General features: G+C 39.7%; 1 protein-coding gene across 15 annotated transcripts in view; it reads right to left on the bottom strand.

Annotated features, from left to right (window-relative positions):
- Slc4a10 (solute carrier family 4 member 10) overlaps positions 1 to 17,132 on the bottom strand; it is a 308,057-nt gene extending 290,925 nt beyond the window's left edge. For 5 of the 15 annotated variants that reach the window (XM_087199476.1, XM_087199438.1, XM_087199457.1 and 2 more), the window contains exons 1-2: positions 16,864 to 17,082; positions 12,367 to 12,423 (exon numbers count right to left, since the gene is read on the bottom strand). In XM_087199476.1, coding sequence (XP_087055602.1) covers positions 12,367 to 12,423; positions 16,864 to 16,911 — 105 coding nt within the window. In that variant the 5' untranslated portion in view covers positions 16,912 to 17,082. Of the gene's footprint in view, positions 1 to 12,366; positions 12,424 to 16,863 lie in introns of all 15 variants that reach the window. The other 10 variants (XM_021265616.2, XM_087199477.1, XM_087199450.1 and 7 more) reach the window with 7 other exon arrangements.
- Positions 17,133 to 18,735: the final 1,603 nt, after the last annotated feature.

Raw genomic sequence — 18,735 nt, 5'->3', positions numbered from 1 at the left:
CAAACTTGAAGGGATAAATGTGAAATATTATTTTACAACGTGATTCCTATTTATTTGTAACTGGCTTTCAAGGACAAAAATCACTTTTTAATTAGATAAAATCTTTTCAAATCCTAGCTCAGTACTTACTATATATATGAACTTGGGTAATTCACTCATTTCTCTGAGCCTCGATTTCTCACCTGCAAAGCTGGAATATTACTAAATTTTCAGGATGATCATGAATATTAGAAATGTTTGTACCTATAATAAACCTCAGACAATATCAAGTATTGCTTCACAAAGATTGCCTAATTATTATTTTTTAATTTGGCATTCAGCTGTTGATTTTATGCTAGGGCAAGAACTGCACAATAGTGAAAAGAATGGCAAGGTAGGAATCAAGAGATTTAGACACTGCTTCATTCTGCCATTAACTAACATGAAAGACATGCCCTTAAATATATCTTCTTATGTATCTGATGTTCAGTTTCAGTACATATAAGTTAAGGAACTAGACTAAATTCTATTCTATATTTGATTTCTACAGTCCTCTAGTCAAAATACACATGAATTTGTCTATCAAAGGAATGGTATTAATAATAAATACCCTTCCAAAGAAAAAAGACCAGGCCCAGATGCGACACTAGTCAATTCTATTAAATCTTTTCAGGAAGAAATTATCCCAATTCTCTACAATCTCTTTCAAGAAGATAAATCTGAGTGAATATTCCCTAATTCAGCCTGCAAGGTCAGTATTATCCTAATTTTAAATTCAAAGACATTACAAAAAAAGAAAAATTACAGTCCAATATTTTTTGTGAACATAAATACAAAAGAAAACTTTTTTCCCAGTACTCAGAATCAAACTCAGGACCTTGTGCTTGCTAGGCAGGCAGAGCGCTACTGAGCTACATACCTGGCCCAAAAATTTTTGACAAAATTGTACCAAGTCAAATCACATAACACATAAGAGGAATTATACATCACAACTAAGTAGGATTTAGCCCAGCTATGTATGCAGTACTGATTCACCATTCAAAAGTCAATTAATGATATCCATCACATCAACAGGCTGAAGGAAAAAAAGCATACAATCATATCAATAGACTCTGAAAAAAATCTGACAAAATCTAACACCTTGTCAGGATTTTTAAAAACTTTCAGTAAACCAGGAATTAAGGGGAATTTCCTCAATTTGATCAATAGTACCTGAAAAAAAAGCTACAGTTAACACTATGTTTAACTGTTAAGAAACTCAAAATTTTACCACCAAGATCAATCAAAAGGCAATAATGTCCTCTCACCACTGCTCTTTAGCACTGAACATAATGTCCTTGAAAAAGCAATACAAAAAAGGAAGGGAAGGGAGGGGACTGGAAGGGAAGGGAGAAAAAGAAAAGAAATCCCAAGATTAGGAAGGAAGAAATAAAACTGTCTTTTCTTACAGATGACACAAGTACTGATGTAAAAACTCCCAAACAATTAACAACAACAACAAAAAAGAATCCTTGAACTAATAAGTGATTCTAGAAATGTTGCAAGATACAGAGTTAATATACATAAGTGAACTGCCTTCCTATGTACAGTGGACCCTCGAGTTAGGACCAGCCTGACATATGAACAACTTGAGTTATGACCAGAATTTTAGTCTTAATTTATGACCAAAGTCTTGAGTTTCAACCCAAATGCTGGCCACTTGTCCTTCCAGATGGTCTCAAATACAGATTTAACCCTTAAAGAGTTCAGGGAGGAATGTTACAACATCCTTTCCTGTGTAGGGTTAATTGAGAAATCTTGGGCCAATGTCTCTCTAAGCACACCTAGATCTGCCTGGAATAAAGTGTGGCCTAAAATTATACAGGAAAGAGACACTGAAGGTAGTTGACTAACATGAATTACAACCATCCTCAGGAACAAATTGAATTCATTAAGTCAAAAGTCCACTGTACAAATAATGAACAAATAGAATTTGAAATCTGCAATACCATTTCCATTGGCATCCCCCAAAATTAAACACTTAGATATAAATCTTACCAAACTTGCTATACAAGTTTTCTTTGTATGGCACAAGCACTATAAAACTCTGATAAAATAAATCATAGCACTAAATAAATGGAGAGATGTTCCATAGCTAGGAAGACTCAAAATTGTCGAGATGTCCCTGCTTCCCAACATGATAAATAGATTCAATGTGATTGCAAGGCAAAAAAAGCAGATTGTTTTGGGGATATTCACAAACTGGTTCTAAGTGTACAAAGAAAGCCAAAGATCCTCTATAACTTACACATTATTGAAGGAAAAGAACCAAGTTGGAAAATAGATCCAACCTAATATCAACACTTGCTATAAAGCTATAATAGTCAGATAATGTAGTATTATTGGTGAAAGAACTGACAAACAGATCAACATAGACATATCTTTAACAAACTGACCTTTGACAAAGGAGTGATGGTAATACAATAGAGAAATGATTCTTCTCAGTAAAATACTGAATAAGCTGGACATGTACATAAAAAAAATGAATCTAGACATAGAGCTTGCACCCTCAACAAAAATAAATCAGACCAAATCACAGGTCTAAATGTAAAACACAGAGCTATTAAAGTCCCAGAAGATAACATAGGAGAAACTCTAAATGACCCTTGGGTTTTATGATGACTCTTTAGATAAAAGAGCAAAAGCATGATCGATGGAAGGAAAAATTCAGATGCTAGGCTTCACCATAATCTAAATGTTCTGCTGAAAAAGACACTGTTAAAGAGAATGAGAGGATAAGCCACAGACTGGGAGACAATATTTATAAAAGATTTTTCTGATATAGAGCCGGAGATTTAGCTCAGTGGCACCACACCTGCCTTGCAAGAGCAACGTCCTGAGTTCGATCCCTGTGGGGGGCCTTGCCCCCCCGCTAGAACTCTTGAGTGCCTTTTACGGACATATCCGGGCCTGCTGCAAATCTACCCGGCAACAAGGAAGTAGCCCCAGTACCCTCCTCTTGCTCCTCCCCTCTAGCCCTACGGTATATATGTTGTAACAGCTTCTGCAATAAACGAGACTTGATCAGAAACCTGTCTTGTCTCCATCTCTCGTGTCCCCTGTCCCCTCTCATCCTCGCTCCCCCTCTAGGGTCTCTGTTGACTTACCCGCGGGCCGGGACAAGTGGCGCCCAACGTGGGGCCAGAGAACGGGGGATCCAGTGAAGGACGCTGCTCAGGGGCCCTAAGATTAAGATTGAGGAACAAAGAGCACACTCGACACGGGAGAGGCTTGCAATTGACGTGGACCTGCCGTCTTTTTGCACCTCGGTAAGTTGAGCAGCGATTATGGGACAGGGCATTAGTCAGCACGAATTGTTTGTGCAAGGTCTCAAGAAGACATTATAGGCACGAGGGGTAAAGGTTACAGTCAAACAGTTGTTAAGATTTTTTGATTATATTAAAGATCTCTGTCCCTGGTTCCCTGCTGAAGGAACCATTGACGAACAGAGATGGAAAAAGGTGGGGGAAGCTCTCCAGGATTATTATGCCACTTGCGGACCCGGGAAGGTCCCTATTGCGGCGTTCTCATATTGGAATTTGATTAATGATATTATTTCTCATAAAGCGAGGGATCCACTGGTGGCGCAGGCTATACAGGCTGGGGAGGTAGCTCTCCGAGATGGTAAGGGGCTGACACCCGCCAGTGATTCTGACGCAGTCTCCCGGGCCAATATGGCGCCGGGACCCAGGCCCGTTGAGACCACGACTTCTTTGTCAGACAAAGAAGAGGACTTGATGTCCTTTGACAGTGACGACGATCCCGCCCCCGACGGACATGACGTCCCTTCGGACCAACCCCAAACGGCCACGAACCCTGCCAAGCCCTGTAGGGCAGGGCCTCGCCGAACCCCTGCTTCCTTGCTTTCCGCCACCGCCTCTAGGACAGCCCCACCCTCGCGGAAGGTTCCGCCCCTATATCCCTCCCTTCAAGCCTATCGTGGCCCGCCTCCGCCCCCAGATCCGCCCCAAGAGGAGCCCGCGGGGGGAGCATTGTGGGGCGACTCCGGATATCCCCCTCCTTATATCTCTTCAGGCCCCGACACTCCCACTCTGGCACGTCCTGTTGTTGATCCCCAAAAGGAACTCCGGGACAAAACAGAATTTCTAGAAGAACAGATAAGGTTAGAAAAGGAACACCAAGAACTTATTACCCAGCTTGAAGGCTTAAGAACAGGCAAAGCCCATAAAAATGTCCGTAGAGAAGACAAACTTAAGCCACGACCCCCCGTTAGAGGGGCGGCCCCTAGGGTGCCATCCGGGTCGGGAGTATCCCTGAAACTTAAAAATGCGGAAGCCTTTCCCGTAACTAAAACTACTGACGCACAGAGACAGGCGTGAAGACACCACAGTGGTTTTGATTTTAAGGTCATTAAAAAATTTAAAACGGCTGCAGCTCAATATGGGGCCAGTGCACCTTACACCATGGCTATTTTAGAATCGGTGGCAGAAAATTGGCTCACCCCAATTGATTGGCAGACTCTGGCCCGCGCCACCCTTACAGGAGGTGATTATTTATTATGGAAATCTAAATATGTTAAAAATTGCCGAGAAACTGCTAGGCGCAATGCTCAGGCGGGGAATGGATGGGTGCTTGACATGCTCCTTGGGGAGGGGGCCTATGCCGCCAACGACCAACAAATACAATTTGATGCGGGGTTATATGCCCAGATTCAGACCGCCGCCACTAGGGCCTGGAAAAAGCTCCCCTCCAAAGGAGACGTGAGTGCCTCCCTCACTAACATTCGGCAGGGCCCAGACGAGCCATTTGCGGACTTTGTCCACCGCCTTCTCACGGCGGCAGGCCGGATTTTTGGGAGTGCGGAGACAGGGACAGATTTTGTTAAACAGCTTGCTTTTGAGAACGCCAATGCCGCCTGTCAGGCCGCTATCTGCCCCTATAAAAAGAAAACTGACCTTTCCGGCTACATTCGCCTTTGTTCTGAGATTGGGGCCGCCTACCAACAGGGCCTTGCCATGGCGGCCGCCATGCAAGGCTTCACAGTCAAACAATTTTTGCAACGCCACGTCGGCAATAAGTGTTTCCGGTGTGGGGCCACCGGCCATTTTGCTAGAGAATGCCCGACCACTAAAATGCAGGGCCCCAATGCTCCGCCCCCCGGGCCCTGCCCCCGATGTAATCGGGGGAGGCATTGGGCGAGTGAGTGCCGATCCAAAACTGATGCCCAGGGCCGACCCCTTCCCCCTCTTAAGGATTCGAATTCGGGAAACGGGAAAGGGGGCCAGCCCCAGGCCCCCAACTCCAAACAAATTTACGGGGCGCTCAATTTTGCTCCAATAAACAGCAATCCATTTCAGACCTCATCAGAGCCACAAAAGGAAGTGCCGGATTGGACCTCAGTGCCACCACCCACACAGTATTGACCCCAGAAATGGGAGTCCAGGCCCTCGCCACAGGAGTCTTTGGACCCTTACCTAGAGAGACTTTTGGCCTCGTAATAGGCCGAAGCAGTAGTACCATAAATGGGCTGTTGGTTTACCCAGGAGTGATAGATAATGACTACTCTGGGGAAATTAAAGTTATGGTTTCTTCTCCCAAAGTTATTAATACCATTCAATCAGGCCAAAGATTTGCTCAATTGCTACTCCTTCCCCTTCTCTCTACCTCTAATAAGGCTCTAAACAATGCCCGAGGCAGCCAGGGATTCGGCTCATCTGATGTTTACTGGTCAGAGATACTTTCAGCACAAAAGCCTCTCATGACCTTGTGGTTAGATGGGAGACAATTTTCTGGGCTGGTTGACACTGGTGCCGATGTAACTATCATAAAGGGAGAGGATTGGCCTCAGGCATGGCCATTAAAAGACACCCTCACCCATCTCGGGGGTATAGGTCAGAGTGAAAATCCTAAACAAAGTGCCAAAGATCTGACCTGGAGAGACCAAGATGGTAATCAGGGCACCATTCAACCTTATATCATTTCAGGGTTACCTATTAATCTATGGGGAAGAGACTTACTATCACAAATGGGGATAATTATTTCCAGCCCCAATGAAATTGTCACTATGCAGATGTTTAAAAATGGGTACATTCCAGGAACGGGACTGGGGAAACACCCTACAAACCTTACTCACCCCATTGAGCCTGTCCCTCGGCCCCCTCGGGCAGGGCTAGGCCATTTTCCATAGGGGCCATTGACACTCCTGCGGCCCATGCTGAAAAGATTACCTGGCTCTCAGATGATCCAGTGTGGGTCGATCAGTGGCCCCTCTCTAAGGAGAAATTGTCAGCAGCTCAACAGTTGGTGCAGGAACAGCTTCATGCTGGCCATATTATTCCTAGCCACTCCCCTTGGAATACTCCCATTTTTGTCATTAAAAAACGGTCGGAAAAATGGAGACTCTTACAAGATCTTAGAGCAGTTAATAAAACCATGGTACTCATGGGAGCTTTACAACCTGGTCTCCCTTCGCCGGTAGCCATTCCCCTTGGGTATTACAAGATTATTATTGATTTAAAGGATTGCTTTTTCACCATTCCCTTACATCCTGCTGATCAAAAACGCTTCGCATTTAGCCTTCCAGCGACCAATTTCTGTACCCCAATGCAGCGCTTTCAGTGGCTGGTTCTGCCCCAAGGCATGGCCAATAGTCCCACCCTGTGCCAGTCATTTGTAGCCGCGGCACTCCAATCCACCCGAGACAATTGGCCTCAAATGTATATTATCCATTACATGGATGATATCCTTGTAGCGGGGCAATTAGGAAGTGAGGTTTTAGCTTGTTATGCTGACCTTCGACGGGCACTTGAATCTCATGGCCTCCAGATTGCCCCTGATAAGGTTCAACTAAAAGACCCTTATAACTACCTCGGATTTCAGATGAAGGGACGTCACATTTCCTCCCAAAAGCTTACCTTGCGGCTGGACGGTCTTAAGACTTTAAATGACTTCCAAAAATTGCTAGGAGACATTAATTGGCTTATGCCCTATTTAAAGCTCACTAAACATGACCTGAAGCCTCTCTATGATACCCTACAAGGTGATAACCACCCTACTTCACCTCGACAGCTCACTGCCGAGGGGCGCAAAGCCATCAGTACAGTGGAACAAGCCATTCAAAATCAAACAATTACTTTTATGGATTATAACTCTCCTTTACAGTATATCATCTGCAAAACCTCCCTCTCTCCCACTGCTGTCTTTTGGCAAACCGCTCCCCTTTTGTGGGTTCATCTCCCAGTTTCCCCTAAGCGGGTCTTTTACCCCTATTATGTTGCAGTTGCAGACCTAGTTATCTTGGGCAGAGACCATGGAAAGATGTACTTTGGAAAAGAACCTGATGTCATTATCCAACCCTACCCTAAGGACCAGGTCGATTGGCTTATACAAACCACCGATTCCTGGCCAATTGCTCTTGCTTCTTATTCAGGGTTATTGGACAACCACTATCCTCCCAGCAAACTTATTGACTTTGCCAACAGACATGACTTCATTTTCCCGAAGATCACTTCTTGCTTTCCTCTGCCAGAGGCTCTACCCGTTTTTACAGACGGTTCTTCCACTGGAATGGCTGTCTATGTGTGGGATGATAACATTGTCCAGTTCCGAACCGCCCACTCTTCGGCCCAGTTAACCGAGCTCCAGGCAGTCATAGGGGTCTTTACCGCATTTCCTGCCCGAGCTTTTAATCTCTTTACTGACAGTGCTTACATTGCCCAATCTGTTCCCTTATTAGAAACATGTGGACTGATCAAACTTGCCTCTCAGACTGGTGGTCTTTTCCTCCAATTACAAGATCTAATCAGAAAACGATCCAAATCCTTTTTCATTGGGCACCTTCGCGCCCACTCTAACCTACCCGGCCCACTTGCAGAGGGCAACCGCTTAGCAGACCTAGCCACAAGACCTCAGGCTTTTGCCTATTCAATAAATACTGATGCCCCCAGTCCGATTGACCAAGCACAGAAGGCACACCAATTCCATCATCTTAATGCTCACACGCTTCGCCTTATGTATAAGCTTACTAGAGAACAAGCTAGACAAATTGTTAAGGCCTGCCCTACGTGCACTCTGCACCTTCCTACACCTCATCTGGGAGTTAATCCTCATGGCTTGATTCCAAATGCCCTATGGCAAATGGACATCACACATTACCCTAAATTTGGAAATCTTAAATATATACATGTCAACATTAATACATATAGTGGATTCATATTTGCCACCCTGCAGTCTGGGGAAGCTACTAAACACGTCATTGCTCATCTCCTCACTGCCTTCTCAGTGCTTGGCTGCCCACAACAAATTAAAACAGATAATGGTCCTGGCTATATCAGCTCTGGCTTCTCCAAATTTTACAAACAATTTACAATAACACATATAACGGGAATCCCATATAATCCACAGGGACAAGGCATTATAGAAAGGGCTAATCTCACACTTAAAATTACTTTAGACAAAATAAAAAAGGGGGAATGGTATCCTACTAAGGGGTCTCCTAGAAATCTGATATCACATGCACTATTTATTCTTAACTTCTTAAATTTGGATGCCAAAGGTTTATCTGCAGCCAATCGTTTCTGGCAACCAGAGACGCAACGACAATTTGCCTCGGTGATGTGGAAAGACCCCCTGGACCACTCATGGCACGGGCCGGATCCTGTACTTATCTGGGGCCGAGGATCGGTGTGTATTTACTCCAAGGAAATGAAGTCAGCCAGGTGGCTCCCAGAACGCCTAGTAAAACAAGTTGATAGGTGTGCTGATGATGCCGATGACCTGACGTTGTCCAATCTTAACCAGTTAACAATGGCGCCTACAATTACAATCTAATAATCATCAAGAGTATAGTATAATTCAATTTGGCTAGTTATATTTGGGTGCACCCTAATTTTATACACTGTCTTATATGTTTGTCTATTGTCTGTTGTTTGTGTTTGTACAGTTGAGCTCAATATGTTCCTTCCTCTTCAAAGGATATTCGCCTATTGTTAAATTGACTTATAGATAATATTATTAAACTAAAGACATGCTTTTCTTCCCAGGTTGTTAATTGATCAAAGTACCACTGAAATTTATTTTATGAAAGTGACGTGCATTGTTACCCACACGCAACAATCAAATTACAATTAACAGTTATAAAATAAAAAGATATATATTCTTAATTGTTTGTCAAAACGATTATAGATGGGAACTCCCTTTGATGAATATAGAAGTGGCCACCCAGAAAATGATTATTCTGGTCTTAATTCATTAAAGGGACCCCCTAGTAAATTTTATATTATATAATCTTATGGGAGACATATCACAATGAATATTATCTAAATATGTTATAAATTGATTGTATTGGTTGTCCTTGATATTTAAGCACTAAATATGTTGTTACAAAACGTTCATATTGGTTAAGTTTGGAATATGTTATTGTAGCATGTCCACATTGGTTATCTTCAAAAGCTTAATCAGGGTAGCTTAACTCTCTTATTCACAGTCTAGCCTTAAATGAACATTGCTGTTTTTATGCCAACAAATCTGGGATCGTCAGGGGAAAAATTCGCGAACTTCAGGAAGATTTAAACAGATGACGACAAAAATTCACTCAAAATCCCCTCTGGACTGGCCTCAATGGTTTCCTCCCTTATCTCCTCCCTTTGCTGGGACCCTTATTGGGTCTACTCTTGCTCATTTCTTTAGGGCCCGTACTTTATAACAAAATCATGGCCTTTCTTAGAGCCCAGATAGAGGCAATAAAAACAGCGCCCATACAGGTCTACTATAATAGATTGGCAATGGCTGACCAGGACGAATGTCGGACCATCGATTAGGTCCTTGCCATGGCGAAGTGTTCTCGCCCCACCTGGTGAGTGGGCTGGCAAGCCAATGACGGGCAACTGAGCAAGCGTGCCATGCAATGAGAGAGCCCAAGCAGTGAGAGAAAAGAAACAAATCACATACAAAGGAAAGTCCATCAGAATCACAGCAGACTTCTCAATGCAAACCCTCAAGCCAAGAAGAACTTGGAGTGATGTATTTCAAGCCCTAAAGGAAAACAGCCTCTGACCCAGATTGATGTACCCTGCAAAACTATCTTTCAAAATTGATGGAGAAATAAGATACTTTCATGAAGCTATACTCTTAAGTGAAATAAATCAGACACATGTGTGTAAATATCACCTTGTCTCTCGGTGTAAAAAACTGATAATATAAATAGGGACCAAAATGTATAATAGGCAATGTGAAATAAGGAAAAATTGTTCAAAAGGAAGGCAGAACTAGAGAAGGGGGAGGGAGAAAGGAAGAAAGGAAAAAATGAGAAAAGGAAAAATTACAGGGCTTTTGTAAATAAGAAAGGGGAAGAGGTTTGAAGGGAGGGGAAGGGAATGGGGAAAAAAAGGAATCAAGATACATCATGTACAGGTACAAATTCCCCATGATGAAGGTGATCATTACGTAAATATAAATTGTACCAATAAAATGAAAAAATTTAATGCCAAAAGACAATGAAACATTATCTACAGAGTTTTAAGGGGAAATAATTTTGAACCAAGAATTACATATCCTGTCAAGTTGTTATTTCTGTATAAAGGCAACTGGGAGACATTTTCAGATCTTAAAAAGGGCTTTAGAGGGCCGGGGATTTAGCTCAGTGGTTCTGCTGCCTGTCTTGCAAGCGCAAGGTCCCGAGTTTGATCCCCTGTACCCCAAAACAGGGGGAGGCTTTAGAAAGTATATTGCCGGGGATTTAGCTCAGTGGTTTTGCCGCCTGCTGCACAAGCACAAGGACCTGAGTTCAATCCCCGGTACAAAAAAAAAAAAAAAAAAAAAGTAAGTATATCAACCAAGAACGTTTTCTGAAAAATTTGCTAAAATGATTTACTGCAGCCAACAGAAAAATTAAATATAACTAAAGAGTAGGGAAACAACTGTATGAAAGATTTGATGGTAATTATTAAAACTAGTTATAAACATGCAGCCTAAAATTGTTACAGGTAGGGTAATAAAACTAAACACAAAATTGTTTTTTACATTTTAAATAATACAACCGGATTTTAAAATGGTCCAAAATTTTAACATCTTAATGAAGATATAGAAATGGAAAATAGGTACAAAAGATGTTCTACACATATGACTTCAGGGAAATGCAAATTAAAATTGAATTACCCACCTATCAGAATGGCCAAAATCCAAAACACTGAAAATACCAAAAGCTGATGAAACTATAGAGTAATAGGAGCTATCATTAATTGCTACTGGAAATGCAAAATGCTTCAGTAGGTTTGGAACCAGTTTGGAGATTTTTTTTAAACACTAAATACTCTTATGATATAAACCAGCAATCAAGTTCCTTGGTATTTATTTGAAAAAGCTGAAAACGTATGTCCATATAAAAACCTGCACATGAATGATTACAGCAGCTTTATTCACAATTGCTAAAACTTTAAAGCAACCAAGATGTCCTTCTGTAGATAAATGGATAAACTATTATACATCCAATAGAATATTATGATGTTAAAAAGAAAGGAGCTATCAAACCATGAAAAGACATGAGGAAACTTAAATACTTTTTACTAAGTGAAAGAAGTCAATCTGAAAAGGCTTTTACTCTGGTATATGATTCCTACTAGATGACATTCTGGAAAAAAGGCAACACTGGATACAGTAGAAATATTAGTGGATTTCAGGAGTTAGTGGAGAGGGAAGGATGAATAAGCAAAGCTCAGAGAATTTTTAGGGCAGTAAAACTACATATATAGTATAATGGTGTATAGGTGTTGCACAAATTTGTCCAAACCTGTAGAATGCTCAAACCCAAGTTCTAGTGCAAACTATGGACTTTGGGTGATAAATAGTATATCAATATAGGTTTATCAATTGTAAGAATTTCAACACTTTAGTGGGGGATATTGTTAATCAGAGAGATTATGCCTGTGTCGGGGCAGAGAATATATGGGAAATCTCTGTTTCTTCTACCTAATATACCTATGAACCTAAACTGTTCTAAAAAAAATAAAGTTTATTAAAATATATATCCAATTGGCCCTCAGCCTTTTAGCTAAGATCAAGAGTAAGATATATATGAATATGATTCCACAAGAGAGACACTATAAATCAATTATTTTTCTTTTCAAAATAAAAAAAAAGCATACCCTAAGGAGTATAGTATCTGGCACAATCATTTATGGTTTAAAAATGTATTAAAAGTTCGACTTATGCTTATTTTATCTAAAAATGAAACATAAGTCTTAACTAATATTTACACTATAGGCTGACAGTGGTATCTCCCCAGAAAGCCAAATGATCAAGTGTCTTGTATCTTATGAGACATGAGAAAGGAAGAGTTGAAGTATCTACACAGAAGGGTTGAGAGTGGCTCCTCCATTTTTCTCCACTTACTTGCAGTGCACTGCAGTCTATGTGTGCCCAGTTTGGACTTCTAAACCAACCATCATCCTAGGTTAGAAAGAAATTATATTACACAAGTGTGATTTTATTCTGACCGTGATCTGATTATATTTGAGTTTCAGATCTTGGCCCAGATTTTTTCTAACTTTCCATCATAAACTAGCTTACTGCCTAATCAGACTTTGGTATTTTTTTTTCATAAACTTCATACCTGTAGACTTCAGATTTTACCACTCACTCCAAACCTTAGCCATATATATATATATATATATTGTACAGAACCATTCACAGAAACAATTCAAATCATGAAAGGGGAAAAAAGAACTGATTTCTTATACTCTATATGGCTTCCTACAAACTATCATGTGTAGTAACTTTGTATGTTTTCTTTAAATTCAAATTATAATTTAAAATCCAATTCAAGTAAAACAGATAAAACAGTATTACTTAACTACTACATGTGCTATTTTTTATAATTTTTACATTTTAGTCCCATTTGCCTTTCCCTGCTTTAATACATAAGATTTTTTATAATTTTCCCATAAATAAAGCAATTCAATAAAATGGGCCATTTGGAAATCTGAAGTTAGTATAAAAAATAAATGCTAAATTCCACTATCTATTTTATGCTATCAAATTACCTCTGAAAAGTAACTTTACTTTAGTTACATACCTCAGGGATGTTATATGAATAAGCTCAACTTAAAATAAGTTTCTTTCAGGATATTAGACTCTTAGAAGGGATCCAAAGTGGATCCACTGTATGTATCACAAAAAACAACATAGCATAGCACATAAATTTTTGTTATAAAGATATTTTCCTAGAAGTTTCATCCATTGTCTGGGAATTTAAAAATTCTCAGATTACTCTTAGAAAAAACTACAACACTGAATGTCAAAAGAAAATGTGAAATCATAATGCAATATCCTAAATACTTATCTTCATACTTTCAAAAGATTAATTCTATTCTTACTAAAGTAGTATCATTACCATTACAGTTGTATATATTCTGTATACACCTTTCTCAAAAAGCTTATAACAATGATTGAAGAGAAAGAAGAAAGTAGTCTTGTAAAAGGTTATATTGAGTCTTATTTCTAGACTAGAGAGATCATGAGTTCCTTTGAGACTGGGTTTTTGTCTGTCTTATTCATAACTATGTCTCCAAGAATATGTTCGACCAAGAGTAGGCACTTAATAAAGAAATGAATCTTATGGACACACTTGTTCTACAGTTTCAGAACTATGAAAGGAGACTGTACTCTGTGCCTAGAAGAATGACTAGTCTACCCCATGGCGTGATTAGGGACTACAAAATGCAATGATGACTAGCAAAAGAAAATTATCTTTGAAGCTTCCTAAGAAAGAATGGGGAAAAAAAGCCAAACATTGTAGGGACTCCTCCATCATAAGATTCAGTTGTCCTTTACTACACTAAATGGAGATGAACTTGGGAAGATTAATGGGAATCTTTTCTTCCATTTCATTTACACCAGAATCAATACATTCACTCATTTGACAAGCTTGTCCATCCTTATGATTTTTCTTTCTCTTTCACTTCTTTACTTACCTCTGACTGATTCTGTCTGAGCTCTAATCTTGGTTTTTAATGTCTTTCCAATTGGCTCTCCAACCATACTGCAAAGTTTCCATAGTTATAACTTAAAAATCCCAGCTCCCACCTTCACTGTCCAATCTTTTTTCAATACTCCATTTTCCACTGTTCTTCCTTATTAGACTACTGAATGCCAACTTTCATAAAAACCTGAAACCTAGAATCCATCTCAATGCCTATATTTCCATCAACAATAAAAATAAAACTAACTTTTATTAAACACTTACCTAACTCCCAGGAGCTTCATGGGTTATTTCATTGCCCATCACAAAATCCAAAGGATATATACCATTCCCTTCCCACTTTTCCATTGATGAAATTAAGGCATAACTTTCCCAAGATCATAGAACAAAATTAATAGCAGTGCTAGGACTTACTAGACTATTCTTAAATATTATGCTATATATCCTGTCACACAGGATATATTTGCAAAGTTATCTGAATAATTCTCTAAAATAAAGCCCAAAGCAATTTTTTTCCAAGCATAAAAATTGCAATCTGGGGATTGATTGTGCTAAGCCTGTGGAAAGTGTAATATAAAATTTTTTTTTAATTTTTTAAACTTCTGAACTATTTTTAGAAGACCTATATTCTAGTCCTAGCTTCATCACTATGTGACCTGAGACATGTTATTCAGATTCCATGTGCCTCAATTTCACATCTTTAAAATAAATATGATAAATTATGTTTTATATAAAATGCTTGGGTTTTTTATATGGGGGGGGGAGTGCCAGGGATCAAACTCGGGACCTTGTGTTTGTGAAGCAGGCAGCAGAACCACTGAGCTAAATCCCCAGCCTATAAAATACTTGTTTTGAGAACTAAAAAAAGTCAGGAAAGCAACTGGAGAATTTTGGAAACAGTACACAATGTAAAATTGAAACAAAAATTCCGCATCCTATCTAGCTTCTCAGGTTTATTTTTCTTAAATTAACTGTTAACATGGTCCTGTCTTACCACTAAACTGTGTGACTATTCTGTATTGGTTATTATTCTCATGAAATGCAAATTTATAACTATGACCTTCAAACACTTCCATCAAGCTTATTGTAGGTTTTTTTCTAGCCAAACCTGTATTTTCCCCACTTAAGCAACGAATTGGTTGCCCATCTAGCCCTATAATGTCGTCCATTTCTAAATTCCTCCAGTTAATCCTCATTTGATCCTAAACCCTTTAACTGTTCTCTACAAGTGACAATCCATAAGCCACTTCAAACAGGCTTCAGCCTGCTTCTCTAGGACAAGTTCCAACCCCCCTCCTCTGCTGCAAAAAAGGGGTTTTCCCCTATATCCGATCTTTCCTAAATCCCCACTCTGCAATTCCTGTGTCTAGTTCATCCTTCTCACCTATTTCCCTCTTATCTTCAATATTATTTATTGTAAGTAGCCACAAAATCCTAATTTATGTTTCTATTCAAGTTTGGGGAGATGAGCAAATCTTTTACTCTTGTTTTCGTTTAATATCTCCACTTTGATTCCACACAAGAATGGCTTTGCGCTCAAGCAAGCAAACTAATTGACATCTTGCACCTCAATATTGTCCTTGCCCTTTATCTCGGCTCCATTCTTGGTGCTGACTTCTGCTTTCTTCTCATCTCCCTGCTCCCTCCCTGTGCAAACCGGGAATCCCGAGAGGAGAACTGGGCATGCTCAGTAATCACAGCTGATTCCGGGATGCAAACTGGAATCTTTTTGCAGCATTTGAGCCCAGCAGGAGAAATAAGGGCCTGAAAATATAGTGGCCCAGAATTTGTTCACTCCTTCTATGGTATCATTTAATTTCCAGGTGTATTCAAACCTTAGGAATGGACTTGGAAATTTACCGCTAGTCCCTAGTATGCAAGGTGGGTCACAAACCTGAGGAACATAGCTGAGAAACAGCCTCTCTGCCAGCCCCTGCGTCTGGTTTGGAGCAGGGAGGGGATTTCTGCTGTTCTGGGTTATGATAGCACTGATAGATGACTGGAAGGTATTATTTGGTATCTCTGCTGCGTCAAGAAAATACTGGGGCTTTTCTTTCTCTTTTTTTCCCTTGAACACAGCAACATCAGCTGCTCCAGACTAAAAAAAGATGTTCCCTGAAGATCTCCAAAGTGTCTGAAGCAGACAGAGAGATTGTAGAGAGGATAAGAGGTAAATCAATCACTTGTCCAAAAATTAAACCTAGGCAGGCAGCTTAAGGACCCAGAGATAAATAGATGAGCTATTTGCAAATGACAGCTCAAGAACCTTTCAGATATTCAAATCTGAATCCTGTGTCTGCCCCCCAAAAATGTATATCTTCTTTGAATATGAACCATGACACATTTCCTTTAGAAACTGACAGATAACATACACACACACACACACACACACACACACACACACACACACACACACGATCATTTTCCCTGGTTTCTGCGGAGACTAAATCTCTAGAGCTGCAATAGCAGCAGATTCTCTCACCTCACTGTCTGAGGAGGAGGCATGAGGAGGAAATTTATTAGGGATTAAGTAGGATAAAAAAGGGCCTCTTTGCATGGGCTTGAGCCATCATCACTGCACAGCTTGAGAAACAGAAAGACAGGCAGGAATAGACAGGGAGAGAGATACACAACTGTCCCTGTTGCTAAAACCTAGCCATTTCTTCAAACAGCAGCAAACATGAGACATTTTATCACCATAGTGCATCCATATTGAGAAAAGAGAAAAAAATCATGTCCTTTGCTTTATGCATTTCAGTCTCCCGAGATGGGAGTAGACCCCTGTCCATCTGTCTTTGGCGCTATCCACCACCCCAAAAGTACACTATCTGCACCTAGCTAGCAGATCACTTGCCTGACAGGTTTTGCAGCAAAGCACTTAATCTATTTGACAGCAGGTTGTCTCTTACCGTAGGAAGCAGCGGCTCCATTTGAGCTCCCTGATCTTTAATCTCCATGCTTTGTAATGCCTCTGGAAAAAGCACCTAGCTCTGCAGTGTCTTCAGTGTCTTATACTCAGCCCGGCACTCGCTCTGCTTAGTATTCGGATCAGGTAGCTCTGAAGCAGGAGGCAATTGCACACTCCAACTCACCAGAGTCACATGGCTCCTACTCACTCGGGCTGCTGGCCAGGTTTTGCACTGACTGCCTTGGATCCCTGGGCTGGTAAGAGATCCCCCAAGCCCTGTATCACTGCCCACACCTGGTTATTCATGTAAAATACAGCCTGCAATGCTCCAAGTCTAATGGGCATTAAGAATTTTACATAAGGTGCTAACTTCTTATACAAGTGAGTTCAAGCTGGTCTCCAACCACCTCAGCCTGATTTTGACACTTGAAGGCAATTGACTTCATTTCCAGAACCCCAAGGAGGCATAGTTCAAACACGATGATATTAATTAGGTTTCCTAGGTACTTACTTTGAGTACCTGAGTTCTTTATAAGTAGATAAGACAGCCTCAAAATTGAGTTTGTCTCAATGAGACTGAACAAAAAAATGAAACATTTAAGTTATTGTTGACTCAGTTATAAGTGAATAGATATTTTTCAATACTGTATTTAAATTGTGAGACTTAGGCAAGTCATATATTATTAAATATAAAATATATTTTTATGATTTACCAACAAAAATTACAGAAAATATTTTGATAGTAGCAATGATCAAGATTTTAAGTACATTGAAAACACAATGAATGTGACAAGGGTAATCCAAGCCATTGGATAAGGGTAATACTTTTGCCTTAAAAGTCTTACATAAGGGTGATAGAGGGTTATCTAAATAACCTGTGGAAGAAAAGGAGTCAAAAAGATTTTTTGCAGAAAGGAGTGGTTCATGATGGTCACTGCATAATTGTACATATTTCCTAAAATTATTTATAGATCTAGAATATTGTACGTAATGAAACTCATACATCACTGGAACTCAGACTAAGGGTACGGAGATTGCACATGAAAGGGATACGACTTTCCAGGGTTAAAAGAAGGTGACCAAAAGTTATGAAGTTAGTTTATTCCAAATTTTAAAATTCATTAGATTTTATAATCTTTAATCAGAGGGAGTGAATAATTTTTAGCAATACATTAAAATTTTCCTTAATGCCTGTTGCAGGTAGAATTACTTCTCTGTTTAATTCTCAATATAGTTCTTACAATACATTTGTATTATTTTATAAGAAAATAACTGTTTTTATACAATATAAAAACATATAAATATAATACATAATATAAATTAAATATAATATAAAATATAATCTTTATGTATATAAAGATTAATATATTTGCTACTTTGTGGACAGCACATTGAGGCAATACCAAGGATTAAATAACAAGATATCTACCTAGGAATTCACTGGTTTGGGGCTCAACTTGGCTTTCTACCACAGACTGCTGAACAAAAGCTCCCTTACCATTCAAATGATCATAACTAGCATTTGCATATAATTTATTACATTAAAAATGATAACTTCTCTTTAGGAAGATTATTTCTATCTAATTAAGAAGCTAAGAAGCTAAGTCATCCAAGGGTCAAAATTTGAATAAAACTATTTAAATTACCATTAGCCATATTTTCTTTATTTATTTATTTATTTATTTATTTTTGGTACCTGGGATCGAACTCGGGTCCTTGCACTTGTGCAGCAGGCAGCGAAACCACTGAGCTAAATCCCTGGCCCATTAGCCATATTTTCATACAATATATATTATGAAACCACAAAGGTATTTTGCTGGAACAATCATTGCTTGAGTGCTTACTATATGCCAGAACTGTTTCTACCAGTAAT

The sequence above is a fragment of the Heterocephalus glaber genome, unplaced genomic scaffold (genome assembly GCF_053883595.1).
Source record: "Heterocephalus glaber isolate CG9 unplaced genomic scaffold, H.glaber_assembly_v1.0 deba00000347, whole genome shotgun sequence".
NCBI classification, from domain to species: domain Eukaryota; kingdom Metazoa; phylum Chordata; class Mammalia; order Rodentia; family Bathyergidae; genus Heterocephalus; species Heterocephalus glaber.
Note: the sequence above shows the minus strand (reverse complement) of the source record. Positions and strands in the feature narration are given on the sequence as shown.